This window comes from Myodes glareolus, chromosome 5 (genome assembly GCF_982192425.1).
Source record: "Myodes glareolus chromosome 5, mMyoGla1.1, whole genome shotgun sequence".
Lineage (NCBI taxonomy): Eukaryota > Metazoa > Chordata > Mammalia > Rodentia > Cricetidae > Myodes > Myodes glareolus.
The window spans coordinates 96,175,547-96,199,804 of record NC_142030.1 but is presented as its reverse complement, the minus strand read 5'-3'; the positions used below and the strand labels follow the sequence as shown (position 1 = coordinate 96,199,804).

The following is a 24,258-nucleotide window of genomic DNA, read 5'->3' as shown; positions in this document are numbered from 1 at the left end:
GAGTGTCCTATGGTGGCCTTGAACTCAGAGATCCACTTGCCTCTTCCTCTCAAGTGCTGGGATTAAAGTTGTGTGCCACCACCACCCATCTGCAAGTGCTTTTGACAGGTGTATTGTCCTAGCAGTGAGAAAAGGAACTGCTATAGAAATGAGGAGAAATGAAGACTTTCTCAGCCTGTATATAATATATCTAAAATATCACAGGAGACACTATAAACGCTCAGGAAATTCTTACCTATAACAAAAGCTTACCAAAGCCAGCTGTGATGGCTCAGTCTGTACTTTAGAGGCTGAGGCAGGAGGATTTCTGTGTGCTGAAGACTGAGCACTCTGTGTTTCATGTTAGCTTGAGCTACAAACTGAGACCTATCTCAATAAAGCAATGCAAATAAATAAATAAAATCTTAACGGCTATGACTACAGCTGAGTAATATGTACAGAAGTCTTTCCTGAAATGCAGAGCCCTGGGTCTACCCCATAATCCTGGGCAAGAGCGGCACATGTCTGTCATCGCAGCTCCAAGGAGGTGTGGACTGAACCCAGCCCACGTGTGTGCTAGGAAAGAGCTCTACAGCTGAGGACAATCCTCCAAGCCTGGAACTTGTCCTTGGAGTCCAGGAGTCTTGACCAGGCCTGAGGATGTGGCTCATTTGGCCAAGTGCTCACGTATTATGAAGAAGCCCTAGGTTTCATTCTCACCCCTGTTTAAAACCCACGCATGGTGAGAGATGCCTGTGACCCCCAGCTCTTGGGATAACAAGCAAAAGGTCAGGAGTTCAAGGTTATCCTCAGCCTAGGTGTACAAGAGGACACTAACAACACATTCTTATCCTTCCCTCTGTTTTTCTTTCCAGGGCTGGGAGTCCACAGCCTGATGTGCCTTCTAATTGACAGGAGTTGAGGGGTGGGAGAAAGTACCTTAAAAGAAGCCACTCCCGGGTCAGAGATGCCTGGTGGGTGCTGCCCAGTGCCATAGCCTGCATAGCTTATCACCCATGGCTCGTGGAAGGTCACCCACAGCTTCACACGGTCCCCAAATGTTGAGAAGCAGAAGGCTGCATAGTCCAGGAAGGCATCCACCACACTCTCGTTCTGCCACCCGCCTTGATCCTGCAGGGCCTGGGGCAGGTCCCAGTGGAACAGCGTAGCCATGGGCTCGATGTGGGAGTCCAGCAGGCTGTCTATCAGTCTGTTGTAGTAGGCGACACCTTGCAGGTTGGGGCTGCTCTTCTGCCCAGTGGGGAACAGCCGGGACCAGGAGATGGAGAATTTGTACACCCCAGCCCTGAGGCCTCGGAGCAGGGCCACATCGGAGGCTGGTTTGTGGTAACTGTCACTGGCCACCTTTGCTGTCGCTTGGCCCTTGGCAGCGTTCAGGTCACTGTAGCTGTCCCAGATGCTCGGCCCTCGGCTGCCTTCTGCCCAGGCTCCTTCCACACTGAAGGCTCCAGTAGACACGCCCCAGAGGAATCCCTCTGGGAAGACATCTTGCAGGAAGGCATCCCTTTCTGCCCTAGACTGGTTAGCAAAGGCTGCCCAGACTGTCTGGTAGGCTGAGACGGGGGAAGAGGGCACAGCTGCTGTCTCCTGCTGCTGCTCAGTCTGAAAGGCCAGGCTGTCGGTTAGAGAACAAGATGGGCTGTGGGGTAGAGCGACATCAAGGGACACAATTAATGACTGAGTTACAAACGTCCCACAGGGTCAGGCATGGAGGCTCATGCCCTTCTCTCAGCACTCAGGAGGCAGATGCAGCCAGATGTCTGTTAATGTGAGGCCAGCAGGCCAGCCAGGGCTACACAGTGAAACCGTAAGGAGAATGAGAAAAAGAAAAAGGCAGAAGAAAGGAGAAGAACAAGGGGAAGAAAAAAGAAGGATGAGGAGGAGAGAAGAGAAGGCAAGCAAGAAAGAGAGACAGAGAAAGAAAGAAAAAAAGAAAGAAAGAAAAAGAAGAAAGAAAGGAAGAAAGAAAGAAAACAACAGAAAGAAAGTAAAGGAGGAGCAGAAAGGGAAGAAGGTCGGGAGGTAGAAGAGGGGAAGAAGGATCAGGAGGAATAGAATGACAGTTAGGAGAAAGAGACAAAGAAGAGAGAAAATGAAAAAAAGAAAAAAGGAAGGGAGGACGGAAGAAAAAGAATGAAAAATTAAGAAAGGAAGAAAAAAAACAAAGGAAGAAAGGAAGGAAGAAAGAAGAAAAGGATGGGGCAGAATGAGGAGGAGGGCCAGGAGGAAGAAGCCCATCTGAATTCCAGCACTGTGCTATGAAACATTCCCATTATACTTGCCTTTTATGCTTGTTCTTTGGGTGCTCAGGCCCCCATGCTTACAGAGAAAGCACCTGACAGCCTGAATCTCCTCTCCTCCCCTTTTGATGTAAGAAATTTTTAAAATAAGGATCTTTTGGAGCAGGCTCTGCACTGACTTCCTGCCAGTGCTGTGATTCGGGAAGGTGTTCACATCTCACACTGAAGAACTGGGCTCAGGAATTTATCTCATGAAACTTCAGTGGGCTGCTCAGATCTACACCTAAACTGCTCTCTCTTTTTTCTTCTCTTTAATAAAATTACTATATTCATTTACCTTTTAAGTTTCATTATTTATTGCTGTGGTTTTTATATATGGACAACTTCATGGAGTCCGTTCTCCTCCTCTGCATTGAAATAAAACCTGGGGATCAAACTTTGCTCAAAGGGCTTTGTTGTGAGCTGGTTAGGTTTTTGTCAACCTGACACCAAGCTAGGGTCATCTGAGAAGAGGAAACCTTGACTGAGAAAATGTATATGTTTGCCTGGCCTGTACACAAGTCTGTGGGCATCTTCCTTATGTAATGATGGGTGTGAGAGGCCAGGCCAACTGTGGGTAGAGCGACCCCTGGGTAGGTGGTCCTGAGTTATACAAGAAAGTAGACTGGGAGCTGAAAAGATAAGATAGCTCAGAGGTTGAGAACACTGGTAGCATTTTCAGAAGTTGTGAGTTCAATTCCTAGCACCCACATGCTGACTCAGCAATGTCTACAACTGTACTTCCAAGCAATGCAGTGTCTCCTCTGATGTGCATATATGCAGACAAAACACACAAATGCATAAATTAAGAAATCTTGAAAGAAAGAAAGAGGGCTGAGCAAGCCATGGAGAGCAAACAAGCAGGCAGCATTCATTCCCCCATGGCCTCAGCTTCGACTCTGCCTCGAGTTTCTGCCCTGACGCCCATCTTGGAGGACTGTAAACAGTAAGATGAAATGAGCTCTGTCCTCCTCAAGATGCTATGGTCACGTTTTATCAGAGCAACAGAAAGCCAACTAGCACATAGGCAAGGGCCTTTACCCTCTGAGGCACCAGAGTCATGCATTCATTCAATCATTCATTCAGAGAATCTGTGTGAGGGGTGTGCACACGGCAAGTGCAGAGGTTGGATGACAATTGTGGGTGTCAGTCATCTCCTTCCAACACGTGAGCCTGAGAGATCACACTCAGGTCATCAGACTTGGGCACAGGTACCTTTACCCATGAACCATGTAGCTGGCCCCATAACCTGCTTTCTCTGCCACATATGTGCACACTTCCCCAGTATCCTCATCTCAGCTCTGCTAAATATGCAGACCTGGGAGAATCTGACAGTGAGGACACAGGACCTGTAGACCCAGGCACATCTCCACGAGCTACTGCTTCTCTGGCCTCCCTCTGAGCCTCCACCTCTCATCTCTTAAATGACTGTGTCCTGTTTGCTGTCCCAGGAGGCAAAGTCAGGACTGGTGAGATGGCTCAGCAGTTAAGACCAATTACTGCTGTTGCAGAAGGCCTGGGTTTAGTTCCCAGCATTCACATGGGAATTCTAGTTCCAAGGGATCTGTCATTCTGACAATTCTGACCTCTGTGGGCTCACTCAGGAAGGTGGTGCACCTGCACGCTCACTCAGGATCCTGCATGCGTGCACACACGCCTCAAACAAAACCAAAACACAAGGACAATGGTCCCCAGTGATCGCCCGTGTACACAACAACAGAACCCATAGTAACCGTTACTTCTTGTTAACGGCACAAGCCAGCATTACCTCTCCTCAGGACTGGATGAACAGCTCAGGAATGCATTGATGTCGAACCCAACAGTCTGTACTTGGTCTTTATTTATGGCTGTAGGAAAAGCAGCTTTGTTAACTGTGTGTGGAGCTGGAGCAGAAACATGCAATCTGTAGTTTACCTCATTTTAAAACCACTCTAACCCCAAGTGATGATGAAAAGCCCTTCTGAAGATACCATGGATGCATCTGGTCTGCTTAGAACTAGAATATTGGTCCTCATATTTCAGAGTGAATATCAGTGACACAAACACTTCAGAAGATAGCTGGACCCACCTGGAAACGTGTTCATACCTCCTTTCGGGCTTTTTTATTTTTTATTTTATTTTATTTTTTTGAGATAGGATTTCACGATGTAGCTCTGGCTTTTCTAGAACTTGCTCTTAGAGCTGAATGGCTTTGAACTCAGAGATTTGCCTACCTCTGCCTCCTGAGTACTAGGATTTAAAGTGTCTGCCACTGCCACCTTCTTGTGAAATTTTTGAAAAAGAAGGTGGGGGAGTTAATTGGTAAGGTGCCTCCTGGGTAAACAGGAGAAATTAGCTCAACCTCCACAACCACACAAAAAGCCTGGCATGGGATGAGAGAGATGACTCTGGATAAGGAGCAAATTGTTCTTCTAGAAGACCCGAGTTCAGATCCCAGTACCCACTGCAGGCAGCTCACAATTGCTTGTGAGTAACTCCGTTTCCAGAGGACCCAACAGCCTCTTCTGTTCTCCTCAGGCACCTGCACCAATATGTACACACTCATACAAACACACACACACAGACACGCACACACGCATGCACTAAATAGACTGCCCTTGAGTTCAAGGCCTGGCAGGACTACACAGTGACGTCTACACCACAAGGTCTTATACCAGAGGTTTTCTGCATCTTAGATGCTCCCGGGGCTGCTCAGACAGGGGAACACAAGGATATGTTTCCACGCTGACAGTTCACAACTGAGTCAGGAACATGTCATTATGGGCACCCTTGCCACCTGTATAGGACCACTCGGTGTCCCAGGACAGGAGGAGCTCACTGCCAGGGAAGTTATCGGACTGGAGCCACACCTGGTAGGCTCTCAGTTCAGCCATTTTCCTAGGCCCCTCCCTCGTGAGAACCCCCGATGTCAGTATTGCTCCCCAACACACCAGCCACCCAACAAATGCCACTCAACACCTGCCACATGCTGGTCCACTCACCTTCAAGCAGGCTGAAGAGCAGTGAGGAGGGGCTCCTCACTGTGGATGGGCAATCCTGAAGTTCTAAGGTATAGATGAAAACCTTCATTTTGGGCTCAATGTTCTAGAAAAGATGAAGACCAACAAGTATGCCTTTAGTAATGGGAAGAGTGGAGACGCTACATGCTCACCTTCTAGAAACAACCTTGAGTCATCCCACCTACTGAGGGCAGTGACTTGGACTCTGGAGAACAACACTCGTCAGTGACCATCGGCTACCAGCCCTTCTTAAATGAAGTGATAACCATAGCAGTTTTTTTTAGACGGAGCACTTCCTACGCCAGCAAGAAGATTAGGGTCAAGAGCAAGGTTTCTGCTTGTGTAGGAGCTTGCACTTCCTAAAATGTTTAACCAAGATGCTGTATCACCATGATCATGAGTGTTCATGGTTTGTTTAAAAAATACTCTGCTTTGTGACGTTGAGAATGTACTTTGGCTGGTAGAGTGTTTTTCTAGAATGTGTAAAGCTCTGGCTTCCATCCTCAGTGCTACATAAACCAGGTGTGGCGGGGCAGGTATACAATGTCCACACTCAAGACATGGGGGCAGGAGAATCATAAGTGCAACGTTAGCCATGGAAGGCCAGCCTGGGCTACATGAAAATCTGTTTCAGTATATATACTTTAGACAGGAGAACAGATCGGACAGGTAAACAAGTTGACTACGACTGAACTAGATAGCCATGTCCTCATAGGAGTTCTTGTACTTTCCTTTCTTCTTTGGATTTGTTTCAAACTTTCTCGAATAAAAAGTCAAGCAAGCGGCTACAGAGATGACTTGGTGCTTAAGAGCACCCAATCACAGTCATGAGTTCTGATCCTGTGTAAGAAGCAGGCCTCCCACGAATGCCTGTCACTCCAGCTCTGAGGGACATGATGCCCTCTTCCAGCCTCTGTGCACCCAGGCAATACCGCTCCCCGCCAGCAGGAGGCACATGCACTTACACAAATATGCACAGTCACACTGAAACACACACACAAACTGTTCTCAAAAGTCAGAGGCGCTGTCACTGTGAGATCTCACTCAGCTCCTCTGGCTGATTTCCCTCTGTTCTTTTTATTTATTTTTGAGATAGTCATTTAATTACAGCATTTTTTCCTTCCCTTTCTTCCGTAACCATCCAATATACCCCTCCCTCCTCTTTGTCAAATTCACAAGTTCCTATTTCATCAATTTTTATTGCTTGCGCAGGTATATTTGTAAGTATGCTTATATACATATATTCCTAACCATAACCTGTTCAGTCCATGTACTGTTATTTGTATGTGTGTTTTCGGGCTGACCATTGGGCACTGGACAGCCCACTGGTGTGCTCTTCCCTGGGGAGGAGCCCCTGTCCCACTCTCAGCTTTACTGTCCCCAGTAGTTCTCTGTGTACAGCTGAGGCTTCACGGGCTGTCCTCCATCATGTTGGTGACACTCTATGGCTCTAGCTTCTGATGTTACTTGGGAGACACAATCTCACAGCAAACTTGCTATGCTCTGCCTCCCACGATCTCTCTCTCCCTCCCTCTATTGCTTTCCAGCATCTTTGGTGTAATGGGAAATTATCTTCAGTCTGGTATGCTTGACTTAGCTTTAAGTAGTGTTGGTGGTGGTGGGTTTGAGGCTTCTGCACACACATTTTCGTATGGCAGCTTGTTCTCTCTTCTCCATCTCTCTCTCTCAAACAGGGTCTCAGGTAGCCTAGGTTGACCTTGACCTCATTGTTTAGTTGACAATGACTTTGTACTCCTGATCCTCCTACCTCCCGAGTGCTGGGATTACAAGCAAGATTTACTACACTGTTTCATGCTGAGCTGGGGATGAACTTAGGGCTTTGCTCCTGTAAGGCAAGCAGGCTACTATCTGAGCCACAGAGCACACCCAGGGACTGCCCACGGGGAGCCCACATATAGCTACAGAAACCACAGCAAGCCCACATCCTGATGGTCTCTGTAAGTGGGAATGTCTGAAGCTGCAGCTCGGGGGGTCGGGCTGTTATGAAAGGCTCAGTCCACGCCTTAGGCAAATGTCACATTTCTGATAAACTGTCCAGAACCTTTACCACTCCATCACGATGGAAAAGTCCTCACATTACCTGCAGGTCACTCAGCTTCTGTGGTAGAGTCGCCACACTTTGGCATGTAGAAGTTAAATCAAGAGAGAGGAAGTCAACCGAGTCCTAGAAACAGGGAGATAAACCATTAGAACAAGGCCTCCTCAGAAGTGTGCTGGTTCTCCCCATGACTATCCCGATCTTGGGATTCCCAGGAGAAAGCTGCAGATGAGTGTGCATGTGACTACAGCAGGGGCGTGAGTGTGGTGAACTAGTAAGTGTGAAAATGTGTGTGTGGGTGTGCGGTGCCTGCAAATGGAGGAGCACGAAGGGAGGGAATCGGGGTCTGGAGCTTCTCCCAGGGGTCCTCCTCCCCTGACCTTTGTGACATCTGGGAACCGTCTTGGGTCTGGGGTTTTGTTTTAATTTCAGACCACAGCTTCAAGTCCACCCCAGTCAAGCCTGGCTTGAGCAGTTCTACTAGCAGAAAAACAAGCTACACAGCCCTGATCACCCAGGCTCTCTAACCCATGGTCTAGCTAGGGATTCCAGCTCACTGAGCATGTGGCTCAGTAGAAAGAATGCTTGCTGAGCGTGTGCAAGGCCCAGGGTCTGTCACCAGCACTGCATTAACAGGACATGGTGGTTCCCATCTCTACTCCAGCATGCTCATCCTTGGCTACCTTGTGAGTTCAAGGCCAGCTAGTGCAACAAGAGATCTTGTCTTGAAGAAGAGGAGGAGGAAGAGAATAGTGACAGGGCCTAGCAGCTATAGGTGTCTGCTCTCCACTCTGATGACCTGAGTTCACCCCCCATCACACATGAGGGTAGAACTGAGACTCCCCAGATTTCACTCTGCTCTCTACATAAGTGCCATAGTGTGTTCATGCCTACATAGAGATACACAGATACAGACAGATACATACCACACACACACACACACACACACACACACACCAAATAACACAGTACACCACACCACATACACAGACACACAACAAATAACAAACACATACACCATACCACACACAAAATAAATGTAATGAATTTTTTTAAAAATCAAGGACAGTCGGGCAGTGGTGGCACACACTTTTCATCCCAGCCCCAGGAAACAGAAGCAGGCAGATATCTGAGCTTGAGGGCACCCTGGTCTGCACAGCACGTTTCTTACAACCAGGGCTACACAGAGAAACCCTGTCTTGAAAAAGAAAAAAAAAGAAAGGAAGGAAGGGGCTGGAGAATGGGCCCACTCAGTGAGTTCTTCCCATACTTTCTAATGCTCAGTACCTACGGAGTATCCACAAGCACGTCTCATTGGTTTTGTCGTTGTTTGTTTTCTGAGTAGCCTTTGTCTGGCCTAGAATTCATTTGTAGGCTAGGTTGGCCTTGAACTCCTAGATCTGCCTGCATCTGTCTCCCAAGAATTGATACATGTTCAGCCAAAGAGTATGTCTTTAACCTGAATGCTGAGAGTTGGAGATCAGTGTGTCCTGGGGGTTCACTGACCAGTCAGTCCAGTCAAATAAGTGAGCTCCCATTTCAGAGAGAGACTGAGACCCTGTCTCCAAAAAAGGGCAGGGGTAAAAAGTGACAGAAGCCACCCAGTGTTGGCCTCTGGCCTTCACAAGCACCTGACACATACTCACAGATGAGCAGGTTAGTGCACCTGCACACACATGTAATACATTAGTTAGTGCACACGTGCACACACTGAGAAAAACAATCATAACAGGAAAGACAGGAATCTACCTGATCTGTGTTTTACATATGCTTGAAGAACTTTAAATTAAGGATCTATGCATGAGAATACAATAGTTTAATTCACACACAGGTGCACAGGCACAAACACACACACACACACACACACACACACACACACACACCCCTGCCTACACAATCTCGATTGGCCACTCTATTTTTCTCTTGACTGGAATCTCACAAGCTGATAACTGCCATTCCCTCCAACAGGTCAGTTGTTTCATAGGTCAGGCACCAACTGGGACCCACGTGTCCAGGTCCAGTGCCCTAGCGCCCAACCCTCACTGGCTCCCCAATGCCTTCCTATCAAGTGATTCCCGGTGTCCATCAGATTCAACATCTGCCAGCTCAGGAAATTGAAAACCACATACAATACGGTTCTGGATAAACAAATCTCTTGCTGACTAGACGCCATCTAAATTAATTTACAGAGTAATAATTGCTATAGAGAGACCAAAGGGCTGGTCATAAAAATCCTTGTCCAGCAACAGCCTTTGAGCTGGTATTTCGCCCCTGCATGCTGCGCAGAGCTCAGGGGTAAACACAGGACAGTGTCTGGGTTCCTTCTGAGAAGTGCAAACCCTGGGGCCTTCAATGGGCCTGAGCAGTGTGTGCCTCTCTCTGACTCTGGACTCCCTGCTTTGCCCTGTGTCTGTCTAATGCTGGCACTGGCTTCCTACCCTTACATCATTCCTGCCTTCCCTGTTTTCCCTCCTGTCCTGTTTCATTATTTCTCGCAAATTTCTCCCTACTGTTAACACCCACACAACAGTGTCCTCCAAGGCCAGGGTGTTGGGACATGCCTTTAATCCCAGCACTCAGGAGGCAGAGGAAGGTTGATCTCTGAGTTTGAGGCAACCTGATCTACAGACTGAGTTCCAGGACAGCCAGGGCTACACAGAGAAACCTCTCTCAAAAAATAAAAAAGAGTGTCCCCCAGTAGGAGGCTCTTACCTGGGTTCCTCTCTCCTGAGGTGCTCTTTCCCCATAGGGAACAATTAGCTTAGACCAGCAGAGACCCTGGGCTGGGGATGTGGTCCAGCAGGGATGTTTGCCTAGCATGCACAAAGGCCTGGGTTCCACCCTAGCATGATGGAGACCAGGTATGGTGGTTCATGCCAATAACCCAGAACTTGTGGGGTAGAGGCAGGAAGGTCAGGAGTTCAAGGTCATCCTCAGCTATACAGTGACTTAGGCTAGCCTGGCATACATATGGCCCTTTCTCAAAAACAAAATGAATAAGCAAATAAAGGATTGAATGAACAAATAACAGTTACTAGAGGAAATAGTGGGGACACCTGAGTCTTTAGCAGCCTAAGGCTGAGACAAGGATTGACCAAATCTGAGGCCAGCCTGGGCTACTCTGTGAGACCGTTTGACAATAGAATATGGTAAAATCACACACGGTGCTGCATGCCTGTCACTCAGACCACAGAAATGGTAGCCAGAGACCAAGAGTTCAAGGTCAGCCTGGGATACAGAGGGAAGTCCTGCTCGAAAACAAACAAAACAAAACAAAAATAAAAAACCAAAACAAAAAATAAGTTATAATTTTAAAAATCACAGAGGATATAATCAGGATGGTACTCTAAGGCATATATTTTGGTTATAAGCCTTATTTATTTTCTTTTCTATACAGCATGTACGAGAGCCCAAGGGAGCCAGGAGAGGGCAATGGTTCCTTGGAACTGGAGGTTACAGAAGGTTGTGAGCCTTCATGTGGGTGCTGGGAACTGAACCTGGATCCTCTGGAAAAGAGCAGCCAGTGCTTTTAACCACTGAGCCATCTCTTCAACTCCCAGAAGTATATAAATATATTTTAATAAATTACCATCTCTTAATGTTTTTTTTCTCTCTGTGCATATGTGTAGACCAATTGGGTGCCAGAAGTATATTTGTTTTGTTTTATTTGACACAGAGTCTCAATATGTATCTCTTCTAGTCCTGAAACTCACTAGTAGCCCAGGCTCACAGAGATCTCAGACTCACAGAGATCCCCCTGCTTCTGCCATCCTCTGTGATTAATCATAGCCTGAGGACCAACCCCACCCCTGCCCACTCGTGAGACTAACAGTTCCAATTTCCCTAAGTCAGTGTCATGAAGTCAGCACAAGTAGCATTCCTGCATGTCCTAGATTAACAACAACCCTGGCCAAACCCACCCTCTGCCCTCTGACCAACCCTCCTCCCCATCCCTGATAAAACCCTAGCCCGTGGGAGAAGCTCAGTCTCCTCTTCTCTGGTGACAGCCCTTCTCAGGTTGACTAATACACCTGTGCCACAGTCACTGAGCAGCCTCAAGCTCTTTTCCTCTTACACAGGCCTCATCTCAAAATAAATAAACACAATCACATTTCTCCCTAGGCATTACAGATGCTGCATCTACCTTGGTGAGTGCAGCCGAGGATGGGGTTAGCAGGAGCTCGGGGATATCTTCAGCCTTCAGGACCACAGAGAGCCTTCCTCCTGGAACCAAACAGGAAAGAGCAGTAGTTGAGGGAGGGCGGAGCTTCTGAAGGGATAGATCAGGACCATGACTTCTCTTTAGCAGCTGACAGACTCCAGAAAACAAAGTGGCTAAAAATACAATGTCTCACTAAGAGATTAGTTTGGTTTTTATTCAGATTTTGTTGAGACACATTCTCATTGTGTGACCCTGGCTGTCTTGGAGGTCAGCTGGCCTTGAATTCACAGAGAGATCTTCCTGTCTCTGCCTCCCAAGTGCTTTGATTAAACTTGTGTGTCACCATGCCAGGCTAAGAGACTGTTGTGTACGAATCAAGACCCACATAGAGAGCACTTGGAAAAGTCAGCATAGAAAGAATTATCCCAACGTGACAAGAGAACCGTTTTCCAAACTCTATTTAAAGGCACAGTGCTCCAGGCTGAGGATGCAGCTCCATTGGTAGAGAGCTCATTCAAGTCCAGGGATTGATTGATTGATTGATTGTATAGGTTTGTGATTGATTGATTGAATGAACAAGTCCAGGGATTGAATGAATGAATGAATGAATGAATGAATGACAAGCCCAGGGACTGATAGCCAGCACAGCATAACCAGGCATGGTGGCACAGGCCTGTGATCCCAGCACTTGAGAAGGAGAAGCAAGCAGGATCAGAAGCCTGAGGTCATCTCGGCTATATCCCCAGCTATATCTCTGGACAGTCAGGACAGAGCTGCCACCTAACACAAACAAAACCAAAGTCAGGGTGCTCTCCGGAACTTCTGTGTCTCTGTCCTCATTGCAGCTACTGTGCCTTGATGGGGAAACAAAGGAAACACTGATGTGTGCATGTGTTTTGTTTAGCTCTCCCGCAGCATGGTGACTGCTCTCAAGCTTGTGTGTGCACCACAACTGCCTGGAGAACAAGGATAGGAAATACAGAGCTGCTGGGTGGGGGTGGTGCATGCCTCTAATTGCGGCACTTACAAAGCAGATACAGGGGGATCTCTGAGTCTGAGGCCAGCAGGGTCTTCAGAGTGAGCTTACAGGACAGTCAGGAATACAGAGAGAAGCCCTATCTTGAAAAACTAAACCAAACCAAACCAAAAAAAAAAAAATCAAAAACAAAGAAACAAAAATAGGACATTAAATCTATTTAATACGTACATATATCCACACACACACAAACCATAAACTCAAATGAAAAAAAAATCTGATTCACATACACAAGTAATATATGAAATTTAGGAAAACGTAAAAAGAAAAAGAAAGCTAACGTCAGGACCCATCTTCAGATTTAGAGTCAAGATACAGATGTGCCCAGGAACATAACAACCCTTTTAACAATACATAGTTGTTTTATTTATGTGGATATTGCTATGTCTATGTAATCATATACAATGCATATATAGATGTCAACAGAGGCCAGAAGAAAGTGTGGAATCCCCTGGAGCTGGATTTACAGGTGATTGTGAGCCACTTGATGTGGGTGCTGAGAACTAAGCTCTGGTCCTCTGGAAGACAGCAATAACTCCTAGCCAATCAGGAGCCATCTCTTCACCACCTTGACTCCCAATGCCGTTTTTAAGACAGGGTTTCATGTAGTCCAGGCTGGCCTCCAAATTTCCAAGTGGACAAGGATGACCTAGAATTGATTCTTCTACCTTCAGCTCCCAAGACGACCTTGAACTTCTGGCCATCCTGCTTCCACCTTTTCAGTGCTTGGCTTACAGACATGTGTCACTATGCCCAGTTCATGCAATGCAGGAATTGGAACCCAGGGCTTCCTGCATGAATGGCAAGCACTCTGCTACGCAAGCACTCAACCATATTGTTCATTTAAATTTGTTTTTTTTTCTTTTTTTGTATGATCGTTTTTTGGAGATGGGCTTTCTCTGTGTAGCCCTAGCTGTCCTGGAACTCATTCCGTAGACCTTTGAATTCAGATATCCACCTGCCTCTGCTTCCTCAGTACTAGGATTAAAGGTTTACATCACTATAACCTGATATGGTATTCCCCTCTGTATGCTGTGAATACCAATGGCTAATAAAGAAACTGTCTTAGGCCTGTAATCGGGTAGAGTAGAGCTAGGCAGGGAAAACTAAGCTTAATATTGGAAGAAAAGAGGCAGAGTCAGGGAGAAACCATGTAGCCCCACCAGAGACAGATACTGGAACTTTACTCAGCAAGCCATTGTCATGTGGCGATACACAGATTAATGGAGATGGGTTAAATTTATATGTACGAGTTAGTCAATAAGAAGCTAGAGCTAATGGGTCAAGCAGTGATTTAATTAATACAATTTCTGTGTGGTTATTTTGGGGCTGAGCAGCCAGGAACTAACTGGCGGCCTCTTACTACAAAAACCCACCTAGCTTTTAAAGTTTTAACAGAAAAAGTTAGATTCTTTTTATTTTTTATTGGTAAATTTTTGGGTTTTGATTTGTTTTTTCCCCAAGACAGATTCCCAGAAAGTAGACCAGACTGGCCTTGAACTCATAGAGGCCCACCTGCCTCTGCCTGCAAGTACTTGAATTGTAAAGGTTTAAGCACTATGACCAGCTAAGAGTTTACTTTCTTATATTCACACTATGTATAACAAAAAATACATCATTTAAAATTGACAGAATAGGATAGAACAGCAACATTGTAGCAATGGTGTAAACAGCATTATGCTTTGAGGTCTTAAAGAATGCAGCTATTTTCAAACACTGACTTCATTTTTTCTCTCTTTTCTTATTTGGGGAGATGGGGTTCTCACTACGTAGCACTGGCTGATCTTGAACTCATAGATCTGCACATCAGGCTGACTTTGAACTTACAATCCTCACACTCAGTCTTTTTAGTGCTAGATTTAGAGGCATGCACTACCACACCTGGCTAATTTCAGTTTGAAGGCCATATCAAAAGGAATGATCAGAAGGTGGCAGGAATTTACACACAGCACTAGTTGCTGTGATATACTTCGTTCCTAGTAAAAATAAGTCAGTACAGTTGTACAGCACTTGCCTCTCGTGGGCAAGGTTTTCGCTTTAGTCTCCATCCTACGTTTACAAATCATAATCTTCTCATTATGCATCGTTGTGTTATTTATCTTTGCCTCACTTGATGCACTGTAAGCTCCAGCTAAAAGGTACACACTTGTTTCCGTAAGAGAAGGGGAACCACAGTCGGGTCTCCTTGTAGAGACTCAGGAGAGCACTCTCCAAGGCAGCTCCAGATTCAAGGAGCTGTTAGAAGAATGTGGGAGGAATCCTGACTTTATAAACGTCCCTTCAAGGAAGGGCAGAGAAAGACAGTTGCTCAGACTTAACCCTGAGGAAGGGTCTAGAAGATAGTTTTCAAGGGCTGGAGAGATGGCTCAGCAATAAGAGCACAGGCTGCTCTTCCAGAGGTCCCTAGTTTGATTCCTGGCATCTACACGGCAACTCAAACCCTCTGTAACTCCAGTTCCAGGGGATCTGAGGGCACAGGCATGCACATAGTGCTTGGATGTTTGTAGAGAAAACATCCATATAAAAAAATAAAAAATAAAATCACACATGCACAGACAGACACAATTTTCAGGAGCTTAGGATATGGCTCAGTGGTTAGAGCGCTTGCCTGGCACGCACAAGCCCCAGCACTGCATAAAACTGGTTGTGGCGGCGTGTCTGTCATTTTGGAACTCAGGATGTGAATTCGAGAGGATCCGAAGTTCAAACTTATCTTCTGACCTCACAGTGAGCCAGCCCGGACTACAAGAGACACTATCTCAACGGAAGAGAAAAGGGGTTTCAGACAAATGCTGTGAGTTTATATCTCTGTCCCCTTTGGGAATGGATTCTCAATAATGCTTAGATCTGGGGTCTCATGGAAGGGCAGCAATGAGAGAGGCATCAGTTCCTGCCTAAGAAGCAAACGGAGGAGGGTGGTGAGAGCTGCTCACGGGCCACCACGTCTGTGTGTACTCACCCTGAGAAGAGAACTCTCTGTGGTAAACTTCAAAGGCTTTCCTGTGGGCCTTGCTGAGGGTTTGGAGAGCAGAAGCTTTCGAACCCTGGGGGGCAAGATCCAGGATCACTTTCTCCAAGTCGCTGAAGGTGAACCAGATCTCAACAAGGTCCCCAAAGGACTGGAAGGCGAACGTGGCATAGTCGGCAAAGAGGTCAGCAAAGTCCCTGTCTCTCTGGATGGTGCCGCGGGTGGGTGGCGTCTGGTGGCACAGGACCACCATGGGCTGAAGCTGGGCAGCCTTCAGGGACTGCAGGAGTTGTCGGTAGCACCACACCGCTTCCTGGTCTGGATTCTTGGGGCTTCCCGTTGGCAGAAGCTGTGCCCATGATAGAAGTACTTTGTAATGGGTGACCTGACTGGCACGAAGACTGCTCAAGTACTGTGGCAAGAAAGAGGGCAATGGCTGCTGGCAGACGTAGAAGTCCTTGCTGCCAAGTCCAAAACCAGAGCCCTGGGTTCCCAGTGGATGGCTCGGGTTAAGCACTAAGTCATTTGTAAGAGGACCAGCGGCTGAAATAAAATTTCTGTCGGATTCCCAATCAGTCCCCTGGCATGAAAGACTCAGGAGGACCATGCTCAGGAAAAGGGCTGTCCAGGGCAGATCCATGTTCAAGGATCTGTTAGAAGCATGTGGAAAAAATCCAGATCTTATAACACTGATGAGGCTGTAAAATACAGTGATTATCCACACAATATTTAACCGTGTTATCTATGATCATTAAATTAGAGCTTTGTTTAACCAGTGTAATCTTTAGAAAGAAAATTGTCTTGTGCTTCTGTATACATATTCATGAACTTGTGTGTGCACAAACATGTGGAGGCCAGAGGTAATTCTTGGGCGTCTTCCCCGATTGTGAGCCCTGGGGAGCTGCCTGTCCCAGCCTCTTCAGTGCAGAATTACAGTCATGTCAGCACATCTGGTGTTTTACAAGGACACTGAGCATCAAAACTCAGGTCCTCGTTGCTGTACAGCAAGTACCTTACCATCAAGTTGTCTACTCCACCCTAGTCTTTGCAAATGCACAAACCGTGAGATAATGTTATTGGAATTGTTAGGTATACTGATATAATAAATAAAGCTTGCCTAAATATAAGAGGGCAAAGCTAAGACACTAGAGGTTAGGCAGTGGAGGTACACACCTTTAATTCCAGGTTTTGAGAGACAGAGCAGATGGATCTCTGTGAGTTAAAATTCACCCTGGGCTACACAAGATCAATGCAGAAAGAAATGCAGGTGGTGGTGGCTCATACCCTTAATCCCAGTACTAGGGAGTCATATGCCCTGAATCCCAGCATTACAGGGATATAAAATGGGAGGAGAGAGAGGCTTAGTCTGCTGAGTCTGTGGTCGCCCAGCCTTGGTAGAGGAAAAACTTCTCTAGTGGCTTGGCTGCTTTGCTTTTCTGGTTGTTGGGTTGAACTCCAATATTTGTGCTACAGTTAGGGTGTCTGAACCCTGGTAGCCCAACAGGCTAAGCTCAGTCACTAAGGCCCCCAAATGCCAGATACATAACAGTGAAAAAAGCAGAAAGAATATTCACTTGTGGGCATGGTGGAGAAAATAAAGGGGCGTGTTGAACTTCTAACTTCTAGCTCCATCTTCAGTGTTGTGACATGAGTTTTGTTATTTTTAAAGATTATTTGCAAGATGGTGGTGACATGTCCTTAATCCCAGCTCTCAGGTTAGAGGAAGGCAGATCTCTGTGAGTTTCAGACCAACCTGGTCTACTAAGTGAGTCCCAGGACTGCCAGGGCAACACAGAGAAACACCTCATGCACGCCAGGTGGCCTCAGAGGCTAGAAGAGGGTGTTGGATCCCCTGGAACTGGAGTTACACATGGTTTTGAGTCACCACACAGATGCTGAGAATCAAACCGGGTCCTCCGCAGAGCAGCAGTGTTCTTATCCACTGGGCATCTCTCCAGTCCATGATGTTTAAGGTTAAATAAAGGGCACAGCTCAGCAGTTCTGGTCAAGGTGTGTCCCTGCACCTCACTGTCCATTCAGTTTCTCCTGCAGAGCGGTCTGAGAAGTTTTGACCTGTGTGCCTGTGTGCAGTTCCTTCCCGGAAGACAAGCTCCCTCCCTGACTGGAACTCAGTTTCAGCTTTTGTTCTTGCCCTACCCCAAGGCTGCATGGAATTCCAGGGAAATCCTAATTCCAAGAGGTTCCTTGTTCAAATTGGTCTCTACTGATAGGAACAGGGTTGTAGGTCTCTTAAATAATCTTCATTCCTGACAGGAATGAAGGTTACAACAACAAACTTCAAACTTCCCACTTTTTTTTAATTTATTGATTTAATTTTATTGATTTTTATTGAGCATTTTTCTCTGCTCTCGTCCCTGCTTCTCCTCTCCCAGTTCAACCCTTCCCCAAGGTCCCCATGCTCCTAATTTACTCAGGAGATCTTGCCTTTTTCTACTTCCCATGTAGATTATATCTATGTAAGTCTCTCTTAGTGTCCGTATTGTTGTGTAAATTCTCTGGGATTGTGGTTTCTAGGCTGGCTTTCTTTGCTTTATGTTTAAAAACCACCTATGAGTGAGTACATGTGATAATTGTCTTTCTGTGTCTGGGTTACCTCACTCAGAATAATGTTTTCTAGTTCCATCCATTTTCCTGCAAAATTCAAGCTGTTATTTTTTTCTGCTGTGTAGTACTCCATTGCGTAAATGTACCACATTTTCCTTATCCATTCTTTGATTGAGGGGCATTTAGGTTGTTTCCAGATTCTACCTATGACAAACAATGCTGCTATGAACATTCCCCACTTAGTACAAGGACACTAACTTGAAAATACCAAGAGAAAAAAAAATCATTTGTGTTCTGACAAACCAGATGAAATCTGACACAAGAAACACAAACCCCTCTCCAATCTGTTCCCCGTGAAACATGGGTGATGCCCATCTTTAACTAGCACTCAGGAGGCTGAGGTGTGTGGATCTCTGAGGTTGAGGGCAGGTGAGCAGACATAGTGACTTTGAGATCTGCCAGAGCTAGTAAGACTGTCTAGAAAAACCAAACTCAGAGAATCGAAACGGGGATGGGAGTGGGAAGACGGCTCAGTGATTTAAGGACACCGGTTGCCTCGGCAATCATCTTCTCCTTCCATCATGTGGGTCCATAGAGTCAACTTTGGCGGCAGGCACTTGTACTCACTGAGCCATCTCAGCAGCAGACAGATTAACTGCACTCTATATTCAGCTTTCCTTACATCAGAATATTGTCTGGGACAGAAGATTGGATTATGGTTTGGGTTCATCACACTTTTCTTTATTTCAGAGAGAGATTAAGAAGGAAATTGAAAGGAGAAAAACTGGAAAGGAAATGTTGGATTATAAGAGGAAACAAGAGGAGGAATTAGCAAAAAGAATGTTAGAAGAAAGAAGCAGAGAAAAGGCAGAAGACCGAGCGGCTCGAGAGCGCATCAAGCAGCAGAAAGCGCTGGTGAGCTTCGCTGTGTGCTCCCTCATTCCTGTTGAGACTGCACCTTTCTGTGCAGCCAGTAGAATCCCTGAACTCTCTTAACTGAACCAGCTAAGTGCTGGGACCAGAGAAGTGAGCCACTGGTGTCTACCTTTATCTGAAATGCTTGATCCTCTATGTTTGTGATATTTGTGAGCCTCCATGCAGGCTAACTTTTCAGTCCCTACCACACGGTCCACACAATAGCACATTTAGTAACTGAAAGAATACCAACCTGGGCAGCCTATAGAATGGAAAAAGATCTTCACCAACCCCGCATCAGACAGAGGTCTAATCTCCAAAATATACAAAGAACTCAAAAAATTGGTCATCAAAATAATAAATAACCCACCCTTCCCCCAAAATGGAGTACAGACCTAAACAGAAAACTCTCAATAAAAGAATCTAAAATGGCTGAAAGACACTTAAGGAAATTTTCAACATCCTTAGTCATCAGAGAAATGCAAATCAAAACAACTCTGAGATTACATCTTACGCCTGTAAGAATGGCCAAGATCAAAAACACTGATGAGAGGTTGGGGGAAAAAGGGAACGCTTCTGCATTGCTGGTGGGAATGCAAGCTGGTACAACCCCTTTTGATGTCAGTGTGGTGATTTCTCAGAAAATTAGGAAACAACCTTCCTCAAAACCCAGCAATACCAATTTTGGGTACATATTCAAAGGATGCTCAATCATCCCACAAGGACATGGGCTCAACTATGTTCACAGCAGCATTGTTTGTCATAGCCAGAATCTGAAAACAACCTAAATGCCCCTCAGCTGAAGAATGGATAGGGAAAATGTGGTAATTTACACAATGGAGTACTACACAGCAGAAAAAAATAATGGTATCTTGAAATTTGCAAGAAAACGAATGGATCTAGAAAACATAATATTGAATGAGGTAACCCAGACCCAGAAAGACAATTATCATATGTACTCACTCATAAGTGGTTTTAAACATCAAGCAAAGAAAACCAGCCCACAAATCACAATCCCAGAGAACCTAGGCATCAATGCGGATCGTAAGAGAGATGTACATGGATCTAATCTACATGGGAAGTAGAAAAAGACAAGACCTCCTGAGTAGATTGGGAGCATGGGGGCCATGGGAGTGGGTAGAGCTGGGAGGGGACAGGAAGGGCCGAGAGCAGAGAAAAATGCTCAATAAAAATCAATAAAATTAAAAAAGTGGGGAGTTTGAAGTTTGGATGAGAGTGTAGATATTCTCAGAGACCAGAGGTGTCAAATCCCCTGGACCTGGAGCTACAGATGGTTGTGAGCTCACTTATGTGAGTATTAGGAGCTGAACTTAGGTTCTTTGGAAGAACAACAAGTGCTCTTAACCACTGAGCCATCTCTCTGGCCATTCAAAAGTTATTTTCTTCATGTTACTTTATTCTTTGAGACAGAGTCTCACATTCTAACCCTGGCTGCCCTGGAACATGATGTGTAGACCAGGCTGGCCTCAAACTCACAGAGATCTTCCAAGTGCCAAGGTTAAAGGTATATGCCCTCACATAGTTATTTAGAGTTTTTAAAGAAAACACAGTTTTGGGGGGGGGGCTGGAGTGATGGCTCAGTAGTTAAGAGTACTGACTGCTCTTCCAGAGGACCTGGGTTCAATTCCCAGCACCCACATGGCAGCTAACAACTCTTTAACTGCAAGATCTGACACCTTCACACAGACTGATACACATAAAATAAAATAAAAAATTAAAAAAAAAGAAAAAAGAAAACACAGCTTTTAAAGATTCTCTAGCTGGGCATGGTGATGCGAGCCTTTAATCCTGGCCCTCAGGAGACATGGAGATGGAGCTCTGTGAGTGCAAGGCCAGCTTGGTCTACGACGAGAGTCACAGGCCAGTCAGGGCCTAACAGTGAAACCCTGTCTGAAAACATCCCAAGGAAACATAGAATTTGTTACATTGTGATCTGCATAAGGTATCAATTTTGAGAGAGAGACTCTCAAAGGATTTAGGTACAACTCACAGTCACCCAGACCCAAATAATTACACAACACTGTTTTGTCAATAGCTTAGGTGTATTGCTAGATAGTTCTTTTATCTTTAATTAATCCATTTCTATTATTCAGTGCAACACCACAAGGCTGTGGCCTACAGCTAAGGTTCTGGAGCCCTTCTTTGGCAGTACATGGGCTCTCCCTGACTCCGCCTACTTCCTCTCTATATCTCTGTTCAGATTTCCCACCTGGCTTTTACTCTTTTAAAAAAAGTAAATGAAAAAAGTCAATCTGAGATTCTGTTTTTAGAGGAATTCTGTATTGAATTGAAATAGTTAAAAAATTAATACATAATTAGTTTAATTTTCAATATTCTCTAGCTGGTATTTATTTATTTTGTTTTTGCTAAGAATGGTTAACAATTAACTGCCTGTCATGGTACACTATTTTTTTATATATATATTTTTTGAGCTCTACATTTTTCTCTGCTCCCCTTGTATCTCTGCTCTCTCCAAGACCTTCATCATGAAGGGATGTTGTATTTTGTCAAAAGCTTTTTTGGCATCTAATGAGATGATCATGTGGTTTTTATTTTTCAGCTTGTTTATATGGTCGATTTCGTTGACAGATTTTCATATGTTGAACCATTCCTGCATCGCTGGGATGAAACCGACTTATTATGGTGGATGATGGTTCTGATGTCTTCTTGGATTTGATTTGTCAGTATTTTATTTAGTATTTTTGCATCAATGTTCTTGAGTGAGATTGGTCTGTAATTCTCTTTCTTAGTAATGTCTTTCTGTGGTTAGGGTATCAGGGTAATTGTAGCCTCATAAAAAGAGTTTTCCAATGTTTCTTCTGTTTCTATTGTGTGGAATAATTTGAGGAGTATTGGTATTAGTTTTTCTTTGAAAGTCTTGTAGAATTCTGAGCTGAAACGATCTGGTCCTGGGCTTTTTTTTTTTTTTTTTGGTTGGGAGATTTTTGATGACTGTTTCTATTTCTTCAGCATTATAAGTCTGTTTAATTTGCTTATCTGGTCTTGATTTAATTTTGGTAAATGATATTTATTCAGAAAATTGTCCATTTCCTTTAAATTTTTCAATTTTGTGGAGTACAGGTTTTCAAAATATGACCTGATGATCCTCTGTATTTCCTTCATGTCTGTTGTTATGTCCCCCTTCTCATTTCTGATTTTGTTTATTTGGATATTCTCTCTTTGTCTTTTGATTAGTTTGGATAAAGGTTTGTCTATTTTGTTGATTTTCTTGAAGAACCAACTCTTTGTCTCATTGATTCTTTGTATTGTTTTCTTTGTTCCTATATTTGCTGATTTCAGCTCTCAATTTGATTATTTCCTGCCGTCTAGTTCTCTTAGGTGAGTCTGCTTCTTTTTGTTCTAAAGTTTTCAAATGTTTTGTTAATTCCCTAGTGTGGGATTTTTTCAGCTTCTTTATGTAGACATTTAGTGCTATGAACTTTCCTCTTAACACTGCTTTCATTGTGTCCCATAAATTTGGGTATGTTGTGTGGTCATTTTCATTGAATTTTAGGAAGTCTTTAATTTATCCCATTATTTCTTCCTTGACCCGTTGATGATTCAGGTGAGCATTGTTTAATTTCCATGTGTTTGTGGGTTTTCTGGAACTAGTATTGCTGTTGATTTCTAGTTTTAAACCATGGTGATCTGATAAGGTACATTCGGTTATTCCAATTTTTTTTGTATGTGTTAAGGTTTGTTTTGTTACCAAGTATGTGATCAGTTTTTGAGAAGGTTCCATGAGGTGCTGAGAAGAAAGTATATTCTTTTCTGTTTGGATGGAATATTCTATAGATGTCTGTTAAGTCCATTTGAGTCATAACATCTGTTAGTTATCTTACTTCTTTGTTCAATTTTTGTCTGATTGACCTGTCCCGTGGCAAGAGGGGAGTGTTGAAGTCTCCCACTATTAGTGTGTGGGGTTTACTATATATTTAAGCTTTAGAGGTGTTTCTTTGACATATGAGGGTGCCCTTGTATTTGGGACATAGATGTTCATTGTTGAGATTTCCTCTTGATGGATTTTTCTTGTGACAATTAAGAAATGACCTTCTTCGTCTCTTTTGACTGATTTTAGCTTGAAGTCTATCTTGTTAGATATTAGGATAGCTACACCTGCTTGTTTCTTAGGTCCGTTTGATTGGTATATTTTTCTCAACCTTTTACTCTAAGACAATGTCTGTCCTTGAGGTTGAGACGCATTTCTTGTATGCAGAAGAAGGATGGATTCTGTTTTCGTATCCAATCTGTTAGCCCGTGCCTTTTTATAGATGAGTTGAGTCCATTTAAATTAAGGGATATTAATGACCTGTGGTTGCTATCTCCTGTTAATTTAGTTTTCATTGTTGGTGATGTTAATTTGTGCATTTTTTTTCTTCTTTGGGATTTGCTCTAATGAGATAATCAATTGTCTGTGTTTTTGTTGGTGTAGCCATCTTCCTTGGGTTGGAGTTTTCCTTCTAGTATTTTGTGTAGGGCTGGGTTTGTGACTAGGTATTGGTTAAACCTAGATTTGTCATGGAATATCTTGTTTTGTCCTTCCATGGTGATTGACAGTTTTGCTGGGTATAGTAGTCTGGGCTGGCATCTGTGGTCTCTTAATGTCTGCATAATGCTTGACCATTACCTTCTGGCTTTCATTCTCTCCAATGAGAAGTCAGGTGTAATTCTGATAGGTCTACCTTTATATGTTACTTGGCCTTTTTCCTTTGCAGCTCTTAATATTCTTTCTTTACTCTGTATGTTTAGTGTTTTGATTATTATATAGCAAGAGGACCTTTTTTCGGATCAAGTCTATTTGGTGTTCTGTAAGTTTTTTGTATCTTCATAGGTATATCTTTCTTTAGGTAGGGAAAGTTTTCTTCTATGATTTTGTTAAATATAATTTCTGTGCCTTTGAGTTGAACTTCTCCTTTTTTACCTATTATTCTAAGATTTGGTATTTTACGGTGTCCCATATTTCACAGATATTTTGTGTTAAGTTTTTGTTAGATTTAACGTTTTCTTTGACTGATGAGTCTGTTTCCTCTAGTGTATCTTCAGCACTTGAGATTCTCTCTTCCATTTCTTGTATTCTGTTGCTCATGCTTGCATTTGTAGTTCCTGATCTTTTTCTCATGATATCTGTTTCTATAATTCCTTCGGCTTGTGTTTTCTTTATTGTTTCTATTTCAGTTTTCAAGTCCTTAAAAGTTTCTTTTATAAGTTTGATTTCTTTTTCTTGGTTTTCTTTAAATGATTTGCTGATGTCTTT

The 24,258-nt window shown here is 44.3% G+C and overlaps 1 protein-coding gene across 1 annotated transcript in view; it reads right to left on the bottom strand.

Moving 5' to 3' along the window:
• LOC146895001 (lactase/phlorizin hydrolase) overlaps positions 1-16,143 on the bottom strand; it is a 35,665-nt gene extending 19,522 nt beyond the window's left edge. The window contains exons 1-6 of the mRNA XM_087906569.1: positions 15,495-16,143; positions 11,482-11,561; positions 7,380-7,463; positions 5,261-5,363; positions 4,048-4,126; positions 919-1,639 (exon numbers count right to left, since the gene is read on the bottom strand). Coding sequence (XP_087762695.1) covers positions 919-1,639; positions 4,048-4,126; positions 5,261-5,363; positions 7,380-7,463; positions 11,482-11,561; positions 15,495-16,143 — 1,716 coding nt within the window. The remainder of the gene's footprint in view (positions 1-918; positions 1,640-4,047; positions 4,127-5,260; positions 5,364-7,379; positions 7,464-11,481; positions 11,562-15,494) is intronic.
• Between the last annotated feature and the right edge of the window lie 8,115 nt (positions 16,144-24,258).